The 18,573-nt window shown below is 40.5% G+C and overlaps 1 protein-coding gene across 3 annotated transcripts in view; it reads right to left on the bottom strand.

The window, feature by feature from the left end:
• Window positions 1-18,573, bottom strand: part of SETD7 (SET domain containing 7, histone lysine methyltransferase) — a 42,739-nt gene that overhangs the window by 15,500 nt on the left and 8,666 nt on the right. For all 3 annotated transcript variants that reach the window (XM_019730813.3, XM_019730814.3, XM_088792607.1), the window contains exons 3-5: window positions 17,872-18,001; window positions 9,269-9,470; window positions 5,007-5,196 (exon numbers count right to left, since the gene is read on the bottom strand). In XM_019730813.3, coding sequence (XP_019586372.3) covers window positions 5,007-5,196; window positions 9,269-9,470; window positions 17,872-18,001 — 522 coding nt within the window. The remainder of the gene's footprint in view (window positions 1-5,006; window positions 5,197-9,268; window positions 9,471-17,871; window positions 18,002-18,573) is intronic.

Genomic DNA, 18,573 nt, shown 5'->3' with positions numbered 1-18,573 from the left:
GCACAGTGAAGACACACGATGCTCCAAAGGCTAATGAGTAAAGAAACAAGTTTTGGAACTGGAGGGTTTGCTCCTGCAAAGTAAGTTATTTTAGGCACTAAGGCGTCACAAATAATTCCATTAAGCAATTCCTTAGAGGTTCTCAGGGGTTACCAGGACCTATTCCTTTTTTTATATTACAATTAAAACCCAAATTAATGTCTCAAACTAAAAGTTAGAAAACAAGCCAGTCAGTCAGTGTCTAACTAGGAAACGGAGCATTAGAGTATTTTAGAGAGAGCTGAATTCAGGAAATTGGTTACACAGAGGATGGGAGAGCTGAGAAGCCAGATGAGTCAGTGAAGAGCCCAGAAACTGGCAAAAGCAGGAAGCCACAACCCCAAGCCAGAAGGACAAAGGCAGAGCTGGGGTTCCTGGAGCTCTAGGTCTGGGGAAGCCTGGCAAAGCTGGAACTATGGGGACATTCCTGGTATAAGACGAAGTCAGGAGAGAGGCCACTGTTGAGATATTGCTGGACACAAAGAGGGCTTCTCCCTACTCCCTTCTCTCTCATGTCCCTAGCCAGTGCCTCCAGTTGGCCAAACCCCGACAGAAGCCAGAGGCACAGGAGCCTGGGAAAGGCAGCCTGTAAGGGGAAGACCCTCCTGCATAGAAGCCGGGCAGGGAAAGGCCGAGGCATGCACCTGAGAGCACACTGGCAATGGACCAGCACGCCTTCCATTAAAGGAAATTAGTTCAAAAGAAGGAAGAAAAACAAAACACACACAAAAAAACACACTTTTATTTTCCCTCTCGGGATCAGCTTTTTAAATTATTTTTATTATTTTTTAAAATTTATTTTTCAATTACCGTTGACATTCAATGTTATTTTATATTAGTTTCAGGTGTACAGCAGAGTGGTTAGACATTTATATAATTTAAGAAGTGATCCCCCTGACTAGTCTAGTACCCCCCCTGGCACTATGCATAGTTATTACAATGTTACTATATTCTCTATGCTGTACTTTACATCCCTGTGACTATTCTGTAACTACCAATTTTCACTTCCTAATCCTTTCACCTTTTTCACCCAGGCCCCCAACCCCTCTCCCATCTGGTAACCATCAGTTTGTTGTCGGTAGCTATGAGTCTGTTTCTGTTTTATTTCTTAGTTTATTTTGTTCTTTAGAGTCCACATATAAGTGAGATCATGCAGTATTAGTCTTTCTCTGTCTGACTTATTTCACTTAGCATAATACCTTCTAGGTCCATCCATATTTCAAGAGTTGTAAGATTTCATTCTTTTTTATGGCCAAGTAGTATTCCATATGTACCATATCTTCTTTATCCAATTGTGTATTGACGGGCATTTAGGTTGCTTCCATATTTTAGCTATTGCAAATCACACTGCAGTGAGCATGGGGGGTTATATATCTTTTCAAATTAGTGTTTTTGATTTCTTTAGATAAATACCCAGGAGTGGAATTGCTGGGTCATAAGGTAGTTCTATTTTTAATTTTTTGAGGAACCTCCATACTGTTCTCCTCAGTAGCTGCACCAATTTGTAATCTCACTAACTGTGCACGAGGGGTTCCCTTTTCTCCACATCCTCGCAAATACTTGATTTTTGATAATTTTTTGATGATGGCCGTTCTGACAGGTGTGAGGTGATATCTCACTGTAGTTTCTATTTGCATTTCTCTGATGATTAGTGATGTTAACCATCTTTTCATATGTCTATTGGCCATCTGTATGTCCTCTTCGGAGAAATGTCTATTCAGGGCCTCTGCTCACTTTTTAACTGGATTGTTTGTCTTTTTGGCATTGAGTTGTATGAGTTCTTTATAAATTTTGGATATTAACCCCTTATCAGAAGTATCATTGTTCAATATATTCTCCCATTAAGTAGGATACCTTTGCATTTTGTTGATGGTTTCCTTTGCTGTGCAACAACTTTGTAGTTTGCTGTAGTCCCATTTTTTCCCCCCTTTGTTTCCCTTGCCCAAGGAGATATATCAAACAAACCACACTTTTTAAACAAACTTTTTCTGTGGAATATATGTTTTATTGTGCAGAAATTCTCCTGTGAACTTCCATCTCCTTTCCTTAGACTAACACTCATCACAAACGTGCTAAATGCCAAGAAAGTGCAAGCGCTGTGCTGGGGGCTGCGCAGACACACAGAGGAGTAACAAACATCTTCCTGCTGTCAGCGAATTGATGCCACCTTTCCCAAGGCTTGTTGTCCCTTCCTCCAATCCTGGTGCTCCGGGCAAACAGAAGCCATTCTTTACTTTTCCTCCTTTTCTCTATAGTTTACACTAGGATCTTTGGCTAGAATTCATTTATTCACTTGACCAACATTGATTCTAAGAGGTGAGCCAAGCCTTAAAGCTGGAATAGGAATGAGCCAGGGACAGGACTTCCTATGTAGAGAAAAGGTGAGAAGCAATTCCAGCCAGAGGCATGGTAAAGAAATCAGCATGAAGAAAGTGAAGACCTGGAAGCAATCTGTGGTTACAAAAATCTAAGGAGAAAGAAAGGTTGCGGGGGGAGAGGTCAGGAATGTTTCAGGAGAGGTATTGGCATTCCGGTTTCCTCCTCCTTCCCTGACCATTGGGCCAGATGGCCACATGACCCTGTAAGACCTGATCTATTGGCTGATCAGCAGGTCAATAAATGTAACTGCAAGAGAGAATTGGCGAGACAAGCAAAAGTGGCAGCGCGCTCAAGATTTGTGCATGGCTTCTTCTGAGTCGTCCAAAATAGCCATGGCTTCTGACCCTTCTGAAGCCCGAATTGTTCTTCAGTCCTTAAAACAGCTGAGACCTGCCTGGATCTTGACAGTGAACTCTCCACCCCACTCCCCGGCCCTGCTTTTGTTTGCCTTAAGGTAGTTTGAAGAGGATGCTCGTTATTTGCAACCAGGGGTTCTAAGCAAAACTATCATTCCCCTAAGAATGATTACTCTGACTTTCCTAAATCTGTTTTTTTTACTAATACCAAGAAGAATGTAGTAACAAGAACTTTCATTATGGTATTTTATGGTAGGTGCCAAGATCTGTATTTTACAATGAAGAAACAGTTCCAAAAGGATAAATAAAAAGTAACTTGCCCAAAAATGTAATACAGTAAATGTTGGAGCTGAGACTCAAATTAAGTGATTCTTTTTTCCCCATTGTTATTATTTATTCCTTTCTAAATTTTAATGAAATTTATTGGGGTAACATTGGTTAAATAACGTTATATAAGTTTCAGGTGTACAACTTTATAATACAGTATCTGTCTACTCTATTGTGTGTTTACCACCCAAAGTCTAGTCTCCTTCTGTCACCATATATTTGACCCCCTTTACCCTCTTCACAAATTAAGTGACTCTGAAGTTCAAGGATCTTGCCACTAAAAATGCTGCCACTTCTGAAGTTTTAAAATTTGCATCACCCATTGGGATCCTCCCCTGGCCTGAGTCTCCTCATTTCTGAACATTATAACACGTCTCCTTTTGGAACATACGTGAACAGCACAGATTATTAGAGTGTGAAGTTCAACGATTGCTGTTGCACTTAAAAAACAACAACAAACAGCCTTTTGATTTGGGAATGATTTTAAATTTACAGAAAAGTTGCAAAGATAGTGTAGAGAGTTCAAAAACCCCTCATGGTTTCTCCTAATGTAACTTCTTATGTTACAGGGCATGTTTGTCAAAATTAAGAGACCAGCATAGCTATATTACTATTAACTAAACTCCAGGCTTTCTTCAGATTTCACCAGTTTTTCCATAATGTTTTTTTTTCTCTTCCAAGACCCAACCCAGAACCCCACATTGCACTTAGATGGCCTCAATTTTTAATTTAAAAAAAAAAAAAGAGAGAGATTTAAGACAACCCAAGTTAGACCTAAATGTAAAGTTCCACATGTTCTATTTTTGGACAAAACCTCCCTTTGGAGAGTCTCCTTCAGATCACAAATAGCTAAAGATTATTTAGGCCCATTAATGCCTACATTTATTATCTTTTCTCATTTCTCTCTTCATAGCTTAACTTGGATTGGAAATATGTGCATATATTGTTTTCAAGGAATCAGACCAACTCAAACAGCTTTCCTATGTGGTACCACTCAAAATACTCAAAAAAGTCTTGATTTTTTTTTTCCTTATCTATTTTCCAGATTTTCTACAATATAAAATTTTATAATCAGAAAAAAATGTTTTGTGTACTCCACTGTACTTCTAAAAGGAAATAGGATTTTTTCCTAATATGGATTCCAATGGGCTCACTCATGTATCAAGTGTGTACTCCAGGCAGATGCCAGGTTCTGAAGAGGGCAGGGATGCCAATATGCATTTATTTTTCCCAATCAGAGTTCAAGTTGAGTCAGCTTTACAATTTGTACCAATTTGGAGATCTGCCTAATTTGATTCTTTAGTGTTATTAATCTGTAGTTCAGTTTTTACTGAAATATCATGTTTGAAATTGATTGGATTACTGCTGTCATTTCTTTACTCTTTCCCTATATTTGAATTATACAGCTATACCCTTGTCATGTGACTTTTCAGCATCTGCTGTGAAAGTGCCTGGTGTATATTTCACTGCCCCACTGATGTTTGGCTTCACCGTGTGACTTTGCTTTGACCAATGAAACGTGGGTGAAAGTGACATTGTGTCAGTTCCAAGTTGAGGCTTTAAGAGGCATCACAGGTGTCTGCTCATGCTCTGGCCTCCTGTGACCCAGCTGAGAAGATCTTGACACAGGTTGCCACTGGCCCTTCCGACTGGGCCCTAGAATGAAGACATACAGAGCAGACTGAAACCTGACTAGAAGCTTCAGGGCTACCCTGGTCCAGCCAAGCCCAGCCGAGACGAGCTGGTCAGCAGATGTGTGTTTGTTGTTGTAAACTATTGAGGTGTTGAGGTTTATGCAGCAAAGCTGATGAAAGTGGACTAGATGAAGAAATGAACTTCTCTCATATAAGCCCTAACAACCTGCTTTGGAATTAGAGCAGCCCACCTGAAGCAGATTCCACTTACTTCCGGGCATCAGTTGAAAGTGAGGCCTTCCTTCGTCAGTGGACACAAGGGTAGCCAGCTTTCCTTCTATCATCTCTCCATCGATGAATTTTCCATACAGTGCAGTCCTCTCATCAGGGTACACATAGGCTATCTTCTCTCCAGTCATCTCCCCATCTTCATTTACTTCTCCTACAAGGCTGCCTCCATCCTAATGGGAGAAACCAAAACCCAGAGAACATTATATATAGTATTTATCTCTATGACATGCATTTCAAGAAATTTCTCTTGTGTACTCCCATGGTTAATAGCACTAATATGGATCGTAACAGTTTAAGAACAAAGAACTTTTCAAAAGAATGCAAAACCCATGACGCCTATCTCCCCATTCAGCCCCATATGGATAAACTTCTAGAAGTTATATGCAGAGGTGCAGAGAGGCCTGATTTAGAGTCAGAGATTGAGTTGCAATTTATAATCCTGCGCAAGTTACTGATACTCTATCTTGGTTTATGATCTAAGAAACAAATATGTCATATTTGTAATATTAGTTACAAACATTTAAAGGAAATGTAACTACGTGTTACTTTGGGCCAATACCAGATATGATGAGGCTCTGTGGCAAGACAGTCTGACCTACTATTTATACAATTTCACTTCTCAGTGTTGTATTTTGGATTGCTTGTCTGTTGGGAAAATCTTTAGTTCAAGTGTAGGTAAGAATTAATTTAGTGTATGTGAGTGAAGAGAGTTGTCTGCATTTTCTAGGAGATAAACAAAAGGTCTTCTGGACACTATCTTTCTGAGAATCCTCTACCATCACTTTTTTGGGAGTTAGAAGAAAAAGTGAAAAAAGATCACCTAGATTCCACTCCCTTCCCCATCACTTCTTTCTTCCCAATCTTCTTTATTTACTGCTCCCTCCTGCCTCTTTCCAGGAGAGAAGCCAGCTGTGCTTCCTGTTTAATTGTCACTTACTTCATTCCTAAGGGTCATTAAATGCTTTAGGGCAGAGGCTGTCATAGAATTCTGTATCCTGGTAAGCTCTAGGGACACAGAAAGTAATCCACAGTATATTTGTAATTTTTTCTAAGTTTATTAGGTTGGTGCAAAAGTAATTGTGGTTTTTGCAATTATATTTTTAACCTGCAATTACTTTTGCACCAACCTAATATTGAGCTAAACTGATGACGTATGGCAAGGAGCAAGATCTCAAATGCTCCCGATCCATAAATACTTTTTGAAGTGACTTGGAATGTCGAAAAATAATCTAATATTAGTTTGGTGCAAAAGTAATTGCGGTTTTTGCAATTATTTTTAACCTTTTAAACTGCAATTACTTTTGCACCAACCTAATAAATAATCACAAAATAATCTAATCTAGACTGCAAGAGCTGTCTCCTTCCCCCCACCAGAAGGTCCTTACGGTATAACTTTGAAATTCTAAGAACTCTGTGGATTTGATGTAACAATAGTAATACTAGGACATCTTCTAAAAGCTTGGTTATTTCCCCAACTCAGAGGTTCTAGGAGCAGCTACTCAGAGTCAGTGATGTAGGATGATTTCTCAGTCATCCCAAAAATGCTGCTTACTGAAAGCCAGCAGGAACGAATAACATCGGGTACATGATTTCTGTAGTTCCCTGAATCTAATTGCTCTTTGGAGAAAAAAGGTTATAAACTAAAAAACGAACCACAGCACTTCATAGAAAGAAAAATACTTGGAAGCGTTTTTCACGGAGAAAGTACATTAGGGATCTATTATTGCTTTCTCCTCCCCGAGTTAATTCTTAATAACCCGGCATAAATGGGTCTGACGCTTTCTGCAAGACCTGCCTTCAGGCTTCAGTGGCTATTTAGCTGAAGGGTGTTAGAGCTTTTGTGTTTCTTACATGCCCAAACGAATATAAGCCATCAACGGTGCTGTTTATTCTGCATTTCTAGGGTCTTACATTTTTCTTCCCTTACATGCTTTAAACTTTGGGTTTTGGGGGCAAGCGAATTTATTTGTCTAGAATAATAAAGCAGAGGTTCTACTTTTATTTCCAAAAGGGGTTATGAATTTTTAATTAAAAACTTGACTGCCCTGTCCCAAGGTAAAATTTTGAAAAAAAGAAGCTGTCCATAGAGAGAGCTTGTAAACACTGCAGGGAGAATCAGTAGTTTTTCCTCCCCTTGTTCCTGCTTTGACCCCAGGTCACAGTAACTTCCTTGTCTGCTGTGTCAGGGAGGGTTGGGGAAGAAGCTGTTTTCTCTCCTCTGCCCAGTGGCTCCTTCTCTTGAGAGGAGGACTCATTAGTGAGAAGGCAGAGTCTGACACCCACTGACACCCAGCTCGCTATTGGGTTGGGGTTAGAACAGGAGAAAGCCTGCTGCTCCCATGCGGCCTGCTACATATTTGCTCACCGTCTCCAGGGGCCTGGGAACTGTCAGTGCCCGCAGGTACATCTGTTTACCTCTCCTCTCCTGTCCTCCCCTTAGGGGAGCTCCCCCAGGGAGGCCCTGCTTCCCCAGGGGAAATCTGCAGCTTTCTAGTTGCTCTGTCTGCAGCTGGTCCAGATGTTCGGTTCAGAGGGGAAGGTAAGAGCCCACATGACCTCTCCTATCCAACACTGCCATAATAAAACCCACACTGTTATCCCTGACACCTCTGCCTGCTTCTTAGTTGATTCTGAATCCAGAGAGCAAAGGGGTGGGATTAGCCCCTCCACTGCCAAGAGCCGCTGGAGAGAAGGCTAGTGTTCTCAACCACATTAATTTGACGGCGTATAACTCCCCAATATTTCCTTCCCATGGCAGAGTCTTCTCTTGGTGTTTAATGAGATAATGATTAATCGGGGGATCACTGCATACATTATATAAATGTCTAACCACTATGCTGTATACCTGAAACTAATATAAAATAATCTTGAATGTCAACTGAAACTGAAAAAAATAAATAATTTAAAAAAAGCTAATAAGGCTAAAGGCTAAAATGTAGCTGCCCATTTAGGTTTCAAAATGCAACTACAATGAGGAAGGTGGACCCATTCGGTCAGTGCATCTTTGATCTCTAGGGACTTAATTGATCATAGTCACAAGTAAAATGACAGGTAGTGGGAGAATCTGCTAGACCACATTTTGCCTCTTTCTTATACACATTCTCACGCAGAGTTCCACTTCTCCTGACTTCAAGAGTCCCTGTCCTGTCAGCGGCAAGAAGTTCACCCCGTGTACTCATGAAGCAAGGAAACTTCAGGTCTTTCTAAACTGGTAAGTGGCCCCCACCACATCCCTCTTCTCGCTCCTTCTAGGCAGTAACTGAAAGGACTTCTGATCTACTGCAGATCCTATCGAGAGGATGTGCAAATGCTTTAGAAATTATTTTCAAAATGTTTTACTATGTTCTTTGATTATGCCCTGTTCCCAGAGTATAACATTTTTTAAGAACAATAATGTATAAGTAGGTCTGGCTGGGACTACTTTTCTTGTTCTACATGTAATAGATACTTTGTTTTTATTAATACTTTTTAATCATAGGAAGATAGGGTTCAGAGTAAGGAAAAATATATTTTGACTGAAGCTCTAGACAAAATAAAATATTAGATGAAATATTTTCTAAGGTCGATTTTCTGAAACATTTTCTGGAAATTTACTAACAACAGATGGGATGTTTGAAATGCAAACAAAAATTACAGCATTAATTCCCAATTATGGTTTTTGCCACATCTTTTTGCTCTGGTAAACTCCAGACATATTATAAAATGTTATCAAATACTCAAAGGCAAGTTAATTTTAATCAATTTAAGCAATATAAACCACAAAGCACCTTATTAAACAATAAGATTGTAAAATCAAGTAACTACAGTGTAGTAAGTCTAAAAAGATGGGGAATTTTTGGATTAGTTCTTGCATATGAGAAACAGAATAAAATTAAATGCAACTATGAAATATTCCACCACCTCTTTCTATAGTAAATCAAAGAAATATTGTTTAAAAGTTCTGTATTTTTGTCTTCATTAGTGGTACACAATACAACCAATTGGTCTCAGTTTGTTTTAGTCATGCTGAATCATCCCTTTCCAAACCAACTGAAAAGAAACTCATGGTAGGTGGAAGGACTGGCAATCTAAGTCAATGAAAGGACATAGCCCATGAACTGTTGGCTTCAGCTACTGTGACTCAACATTCACAGCTTCACATTTGCTGATGTAGAGAATACATTTTACTCTTTATTGTAAAGAGTCAAAGCATTGTCTTAAAACACGCTATTTTCCAGCAAAATGACCCAAAGCAAGGCTTACTGGGAAATATATCCAGCATACTCCGTGCCGAATATTATCTTTGTATTGTCCCTTGAAGATCAGTCTCCCGTCTGTGTCGTATTCCTGAGCCGGACCATTCAGCTCTCCGTCCACATAGGAGCCCTGGAGAACGCCCCCGTCCTCATAAGTGTAAACACCCTGGCCCTGCAGGGCGTCGTCCACATAGTACCCCTCTAGGGTGCTGTGAGACAAGGAAGAACACAGGCAGTCGTCAGACCATGAGTCAGCTCACATCCAAAAGCCCCTGATCACCCTCCTGAATTCTCCTAGATTTCTGGGAAAAATACTCCTGAAATGTGGGTGGGATTATGAACATACAGGGAGATTTCATTCTTAATCCCCTGGTTCCTATGAATGCATTTTCTCTGCTGGAGGAAATAGAGAAGAAAGAAGCCACAGATAGAAACTGAGAACAAGCCTCATCTGAATGTGTCTCTAAGACTAGATGCTGACCATTCCCTGGCAATAGAGATTCTGGTGTCACGCTTTCCCCATGTAAGCCACTCAGGCCTAATATCCCTCACAAGTAGTCCAGAGTCCACTGGTAGGCCCAAGGATCTGTCAGTTGGCTTGCATATAGTAGTCTCCAATAATACAAATACAGTTTAGCATGTGTAAATGTCTACATATTTGTTTGAAATCATTAATATATTGTCAGTGACAGCCATACTTGGTGTGTGTGTGTGTGTGTGTGTGTGTGTGTGTGTGTGTGTGTGTGTACGTGATCATGGAAACTGGGAGCCAGTAAGGAAGATTGCAGGCTAAACCTTATTCACTTGTACATCATTAGCGGCCTGATAATGTTTGAGACCCACGATCCTAGCACAGAAGAGAGGGGTGCTCATGGTGACTTTACAAGCACCTCTCTCTCTTTCTCGCCTCATAAAACACTTGCAGAATTTCAATAACATGTTTTCAGTGTTAGCCTCACATGGGCCGTTATGCAATGAAACTAACTTTACCCAAAACTCTCTTTATGGACTGAAATTTGGAATGAGGGGGACACCAGCTCAAATTTATCTTTTTAAATATAAAATGTAAGATGTTTAGCCACAAAGACACTTTGATTATGTTACCATGTGCAGATAACACTCATTCATTAACCCACCTAACACACATTTATAGGGTACCTTCTAAGTAGTGCGGTTCTAGCAAGCCCAATGAACAAAAGCAACGCCATCAAACAGGAGAGACTGGCACACACTGTGTACTGGGGACAGGTGGGACACAAGGGCTAGGGGGACTTAGGTGGCTGCACCTGACTCTGCCTGGTCAAGTCTTGGCTTGCTTCAATAAATGACAGAATGATCTGTAATTATTAAATGAAACATACAGTCTAAATGACAATAGCCTCTGATTATATTATAATTACACTATTTGTAGTCTCCCAAGGAGATAAATAGTTCTCTTTCACTTTTGTTTGTACTATCAATGACAAATAGGCTTATTTTAAAGTACATTTCAGCAAAACCTTTGCATAAATAATCAAAATTCTAAATCAGTGAGTTTGGAATTAATGAGATTTGACTGTCATTAGACTCCCACAATTAATTAAAAAAAAGAACAGCCTTGCTGAAGGATAACTAATCAACTGACATAATGATGCAATAAATAGTGCAAAAAAACTAATCCTGTATCTTCATTGTTAGGCCTGCCAGAGAAAACGCAGGAGGCTCAGTTAAGTTTAAATTTCAGATAAATAGCAAATAAATTTTTCGTATAAATATGTCCCAAATATTGGATGGGACATAGTTATACCAATATATTTTTCCTTGTTTATCTACCATACCATTTTCAGTGGGTGTCCTGGATATTTATTTGTGAAAACTGGATTTTGGATTCTCAGCAGCTCTGAAAATTGAATTGTGTGTTGGGTGGAGTTATTCCCGGATGGACGAGTCTGCCAGTATTTCCCAGGTTCATGATCAAATCGATAAGGCATGGGTCTTGTGAATCAGTTAAACAATCGTGGACCTGCACATATTCCACCATATCCAGTAGTTTGTCCCACCCCCCTGGCAGTGGAGCCCATCCTTATTTGTACCATAATACTAAGAACAAACTGATATTTCCTCTTAGCTCAACAGATGGAAGATACACAAATGCAAATTCTTAAGGCACTGGAGAGCAAAACTTAACTGCATTATTTTGGCAAATTTTTTGGTGGCTTGGATGGGATCTGATGACAAAGGGGGCATGTTATCCCAGTGGGTTCTCCACAGAGCAGTGAAAATGATAAGGCTTTGAAATCCTCTGTTATGGGGGGAAATAAACGAAAAGCTTCTCAGTCTGGTGTTAAGGGCGCTTTCTTTCTTTCCAACTTCTTCCTCAGCCAGAGGAGGCTGGCAAGCCATGGCCTGTTATCTGTTTTTGTAAACAGAGTTTTATTGGAACACAGCCATGTACATTCCTTCCTGTATCCGCTATGGCTGCTTTCATATTACAACAGCAGAGTTGAATAGTTGCAGCAGAGACTGTATGTGGTCTGAGAAGCCTCACCCTATACAGAAAAGTTTGCTTTTGTACTGTCTCACCCTATACAGAAAAAGTTTGCTGACCCCTGCTCTAGAATTTTCTGCTCACATTAGTTTATTCATGGGCTGCAAGCACACCTCTATATATCTTAGCTTCCATGTATGTTTTCCTTGCTTCTTTCCTTAAAACATATATAACCAAACTTTTAAAATCCCTGAGGACATTCAGAAAAAAAAAATGTATGGGTCACATTCTCTTTGACCTAGACTAACACATCTGCAGTCTATGCAAATATTACTGTATTTTCATTTTAAAATTCTCTTTAATATCTGAATACACAAAAGTGGTCTGAGGACACTTAGCAGCTTTGGCTTCTTCTTCCTAGTTTTGGGATCTAGAAGGTTTTGGGCTTTCCACCTCAGGGGCATAAACTATTCCCTCCCCGCCCCCACGAGTTCCCTTCCTCTCGGGCAGTAAAATGTAAAGCGATGGAAGAACCAAGAGGGACATTTTAAATGAATCATAATTCCACTTTAAATTCCCATCTCTAACCAAATTAAATAGTGATCTTTAGTATTAAAACATTGTTTTAGGAATGATTTTATATGACAATATATATTATCTCTTAAAATACTTGAAACTAAGTAAAGAAGAAGAATGTCTGCTAGTGCTCTATCCAGCCAGAAGCGTCAGCTTCCACGGTGTGATGGCCGCGGAGAGGAGACTGCCAAAGCTTCCGTGTAACATGTGCTGTCCACTTGCAGAGGTTTTCACCCTCTCCCAGAAGGTCTAGGAGCCTGTGGGATCTGATTCTTATAAAGGCTCGAGAGGACAGGAGAATATTTTGAGAAGCAATTGGTGAAACTGAATTTTGCTCTCTGAAATCAAACCCTGAGAAAATGCTGCCAGCACTGCAATCAACAAATAATAACACTGACCACAATGATAAAAGATAATAATAATCCATCCTTGACCTGGAGGGCATTGTGCTAACTAAAATAAGTCAGACAGAGATAGACAAACCCTACGTGTCATCACTTACGCGTGGAATCTAAAAAGGCCCAACTCACAGAAATAGAGAGTAGAATGGTGGTTGCCAGAGGACGGGGGGGGGGGGGGGGGGGGGGGGGGGGACGGGCAGAGGAAATGGTGAGATGTTGGCCAAAGGGTACAAACCTTTCGCTTGTTTGTTTGTTTAAGTTAAGGATTTCTTTTTATTAGTTTCAAGTGTACAAAACAATGTAATAGTTAGACATTTACACGTCTCGCAAAGTGATAACTTCTCTCCCCCAATCTACTACCCCTCTGACATCGTATATAGCTGTTACAATTCTGTTGACTCTATTCCAAAGGGTACAGACTTGTAGCTGTAAGCTGAATAAGTTTGGGGCTCTAAGGTACCACATGGTGACTTCAATTAACAATACTGCGTCATATACTTAAAACTTGTTCAGAGAACAGATCTTAAATATTATCACCATACACACAAAAATGTTAATTATGTGTGAAGTAACAATTTCTCAATATATACATGTATCAAATCACACTAAACACCTTAAACTTACATGTGTTATATGTCAATCATATCGCAATAAAGCGGGAAAATGCAGATAACAGAGTAACAGAAGAAAAGAAATCATGCTTTCCTGTGAGTATCTACTAGGTGTTGTTCACTCTGCAAGGTCTTTGCAGGTTTTCTCATTCGGTCCTCGCAACAACTCAGAAGTAGGCGCAATTATCTGCATTTTACAAATGAGGAAGAGGCCAACTCGCCAGAACAGGGCCCCTCTGAGTTTTTCCTCAGGAAACCCTTCCGTCAAACTAACAACTCCTACCAAGTTGTTCAAACTCCTACAAGAAAGTAACTGAATTCACCCCAGGACTCCTTTGAATTTCTCACAATTATAGCTAATGAGTGACCTCAAGAAAAGTTAAAGCATGGAAGCAAGGTCCTCAGGATCAGAAGTATTTCCTCGTGTCTCGTGTCTCGTTAGAGGAGAGTAATAGATGTAGTGAGAAGAGGGGTGGCTCTGCCCTTGAACTCACCTTGGCTGGAATCTCAGCTCCCACCCTTACTAACTAGGGGGACTTGGGTAAGTTACTTCGCCACTCTGTGCCTCAGTTTCTTCATATGTAAAATAGGATTATAGAACCGACTTCCCAGATTATATGAAGGCAACGTGTCCCATGTTGACCAGATGAAAAGTATTCAGAGTTATCCACTTCTTTTCCACTCCCTTTCTTCTTGTATGTCATGAAAATATTGACTTAATCAGCAGTGTTCTTTAGAATACAGATAAATGTATTTGTTGAGCCTGGTTCCAACAAAAGCTGGATGACTGTCAGGAATAGAGAAGGGGCTTTTTTTTTTTGCCTTGTGTGGGAGGTTGGAATACATGATTTCAGAAGTCCATTCTATCTCCAATTTCTCTGAAATGTGAGCAAGCACTTTCTGAAAAGCAAACACAAGAAATCCTGCATGGACCTGTCACCTGGAATAACATCAGCCTTCTTTGGACTCACCAGATGCACAACCTCGCTTACGTTATTTGGCTGGTGATAAACTACAAGGAGCCCTCTTAGCCAGACACATTAATGTTGCAAATCAACATCAGAAAATGGTGAGCACACAGGAAAGTGAAGTCATGAGCAGTAAATAATACTTTGAAATCAAATTGGCCCATAAGGAGAAGAAAAAACAACATAAAAAAGTAAAACTGAATGAATTATCTCTACCTAGTAACCAAGCCAAAACCTGCACGTTTCCCTAATATTACACAGCCTGAAGCCAATCTGCATTGAAATACCACTTCCTTGTAACCATTCTAAGATGTTGAGAAGTCCTGCTAAATTGTCTTTACATCCATAAATCTTGGTTGCCATGAGAACAATTAAGGGGAAAAATATAATAAACATCCAGAATCAGGGATTAGTATAAAAATTTGAGATGTGTATATCAAAGTATTTTGCATACTAAACATTTTAATAACACCCCCACAGTGGTCCGCGAATCAGTGCAGAGCCAACAAAGCCCCAAGCTTCCTTTTGCTGCATAAATGTCTACCTCAGGACCAGAGCAGACGGTAAGTCCCAATAATCTAAGGACGATTTTCTTCTTTCCTTTAATAAGAGGGAAAAATAGAAAACAATAGCTGCTTGAAAAGACAAGTTTCAAATTAAGGGTCAATTTTCACATTCATTCCTCATTTGTGTGATAAACTGTCTGGTAAAGGATGAGTGGTCTGACTTGAGATTTCCGACTTGATAAGCAGTTTGTAATAACTTAGCTCTTCTGTGTTACATTTTGTCATATAATGAAGGAAAGACTAACTGTTGATTGAGATCTTAAAACTAGCAAACATTCTGAAGCTGAGACAAAGGTAAACAGTGTACATTTTGGCTGTTTAAACTTAATTTAGAGATTTAGAAGTAGATATTTATTTCTTATTTTGCCTTGAAAATATTTAATTAAGATGCTTACATTCTTTGCCAATAGTGGTTACCTCTGTGACATGGGGGTGAGGTTGAACAAAAGGGGAACGCATTCACTTTTCACATTTCTGTATTTCTTGAAATTTTTAATTCTAACCAAGCATTTGTCACACATGTAATTTAGAAACAAAATAAAATATTCTGCTATCTAGGAACTTGGTTAAAAAATTTAACAGGGCCATTTTCCTGGTGATTTTAATATTTAAAATCCTTATTTGGGTTTATCAGAATCTATGTTAAGGGAAAAATTGATTCTGGAATTTTCTTGATATAAATTCCTATTTGTGTGAAACTGTCCCATGAATCACACACCCAGTTAATGGCATCGATTATGGTGACAGTTTCATGGACATATATTTAACTCCAAAGTCCTCTAGTTGTACACATTAAATATGTACAGCTTTTTGCATGTGAATCATATCTCAATAAAGTAGTTTAAAAACATCACACAGTTGGGTTCAGGTTTTATTAATACATAAGATTAGGATGTACCGGTCTAAATCTTTTATCGCCACACTTTGTGATTTTGCAAACACAGGTTCCACACTTGCAAACAAACCCTTTGATAGGAACGCAAGCCAGTGCTACAGGTTTGAACAACTTTTTAAAACTCTCATAGAAACTTTTTGTTTCCTCACCTGTTATTTTAAAACCTTGATCTCAGCCTTTTGGGGGCAATTTTTTCCATACCAAAGCCTCCTGACTGGCAGGAAAGGTGTAGGGGCCCCGTTTTATTTTACCTAGCATATCAGACCCTAAAAATTGGGAGGGGCAATAGGGAGAAAAATGAACAGATAACTGTAAATTAAGGTGCTGCTTCCTGTAGAAACAACTGAGTTCTCCAGGACGAAAGCCTGCATCCCCCTTAGAAAGACCTAATCAGTTGCACATCCTTTGTTCCAGTCAGAAGACTAGACTAACTCATTAATTTTTACACTGAATCTTTTTCGCGGTGTCTCATCACGTCAGTAGTGGGCTTAAGAAAGAAGGTGATGAGAACCTGTCACCGTACCGCTTCGCCATATGTCATAAAAGCATGACACTGACCTCCCCTCGAGGCATTAGTCCCCGTCTATTTGAAGAAAGCTAACCAAGGTTATTTATTTCTATCCCATAGGCTGTTATTCCTGTCCTGTAGATAGCTATTGGCCTGGTGCTTAAACCTGACCTAATGCTTCCGTTTTTTCATGTCATGACACACATGCAAATTACTGCATTTGTACAACACACTGGGGTGCCTGGAGGATGGTGCTTGGAGCTAGAAGTGAGGAGCTTGACAGAGGAAGGGAGGTGCTGGGGGAAATGTCAGGCCCACGGGGCACCCCAGGGCTGAGGGGTCAGTATTGTGGCGCTCACATGTAGCTCGTTCTTGGCAAAGGCTCAGAAGCTGGGTCCTGCCCGTCAGTGCTCTGTGTATTTGGTCTGTGAAGCAATCAGGTAACCAACTCGAAATAAAACCAAACCTGCTGGGCTGTTTTTTCAGAGCCAGTCAGTTACTTGCTCTGATCATCAAATTATCTGATTTAAAGCATGAATGTGTGTGTGTGTGAGTGTGTGTGAGTGTGTGTGTGTGTTTTCTGGGTGAATTCGACTCTCTCTCAGCTCCCACACTCATTCAGCAAGAATTTTTTTAAAGCATCCAATTAAGGGAAAGTGCTATGAAGCATAGGAGATGAAACATAAGATTCTGCCCTCAAGGAAACCTCTGTTCTGTAGGAGAAATAAGACATTGGCATAAATTATATTTGCTGAATAAATAAAAGAATAATTGCAACATGAGGTAAAAAGAGACACTGTCCAGAAGAGAGCAATAACTAAACTGTTATGGAAATAAGAAAAGGAGGAAATAGGAAAAGTTTCCCTCTGGCCAGTTTACCTGTGATCACAAGAGAAGGAATCACACAGAAAGAGCAGTTATCCCCAGACAGGCGTTTACAGCCCTGTGAGGCCAGAGCTGTCCACCTCCTCCTGCGTCTACCTGTTCGTGCTTGGACCACGATGATGTGGCTTTGCAGACCTTTGCTACATGTTTTCTTGACCAATGTCATGAGGAGAGGGAACATGCTGAGAAACTGGTGAAGCTGCAGAACCAACCAGGTGGCTGAATCTTCCTTCAGAATAGAAGCCAGACCGTGAGGACTGAGAGGGCGGGCTGAATGCAATGGAGTGTGCAGTACACGTGGGAAACAGCGTGAGTCGGTCCCTGCTGGCCATGCACAGACCGGCCCCTCACATAAATAACCCTACTGTGTGGTTTCATTGAGACTCATTATCTGAGCAGATGAAATCCATCAAACAACTGAGCGACTACCTCACTACCTTGTGCGAGGTGGGGGCTCCTGCACCTCACCGCAGTCTCCCTTTGCCAAGCACACCCCAGGAGGCAGTGATGACAGAGCTAAGCCTTAAGCTGGCTTCCCCAGGACCACAGGGGGTGACTTCCCTGGTCCCCAAAGCAGTGCATGCATGTGTGTTGGGGTTCCCTTTACGTTTTCTGTAAGCTGCACGAGCACATCCACTTAGATTATTTCATCTGTATCATTCCTCCAAATAAAGTAACTTGGTACCCACCCCCAACATAACAAAACAAAACAAAACAAAACTCTGAATGCTACCTGCCATCAAAGAAGAAGAACTTCCCCCGTCCGTTCTTTTCTCCGTGAACAAAGTTCCCCTCAAATCTGTCCGTGGAGGAGTAGGTGACGGTACAGAACCCGTGGGGTAATCCATCGTCATCCAGGTGCCCTGGGGAAATGGAACCACAAGGCAAAGCTTAGCATCTTCATTGCTTCCCCACTGACACATCCGTGCTCCCTCGGTGCTGCCAGCAAGGCCCCTGAGCAGCCAAAGGGTCCCTGTCCTGCTGGACAGGGGAGGGAATGCAACAGCTTCCCGCTTTGCCTGCAGTATTCCCACTTTGGCACAGTATTGACCTGACTGTTCTGTATACTTTGTGAACGGACGGGTGCACAATAGAGCGACTCAGACACATTTCAGAACATGAACAGAACATAATCTTGCATTTTACTGGGGACCAAGAGTTCTTATCAATAATAACATCTGCAGTGCATGTTTCAATTTACCAAGTACCTCCCCACATGGTACTTCTCATATTTGGCATTAAGGTCCCCAAACTCATGCTTAACAGAAATGTAGTTCAGATAGCACCATTTTACAGGCTATTGCCAGATACAGTATCTTTGCAATAAGTCATCTAATTCTAGAACTATTATATAGCATGAATTTATATATCATTATATAGCATGATGTGGAGGATGACCAGCCAGGTGATTTCTGAAAACCCCATCGGTATTCAT

The sequence above is a fragment of the Rhinolophus sinicus genome, chromosome 15 (assembly GCF_057876585.1).
Source record: "Rhinolophus sinicus isolate RSI-liver-muscle chromosome 15, RSI-T2T, whole genome shotgun sequence".
Lineage (NCBI taxonomy): Eukaryota > Metazoa > Chordata > Mammalia > Chiroptera > Rhinolophidae > Rhinolophus > Rhinolophus sinicus.
This window is presented reverse-complemented; position numbering and strand designations above follow the sequence as displayed.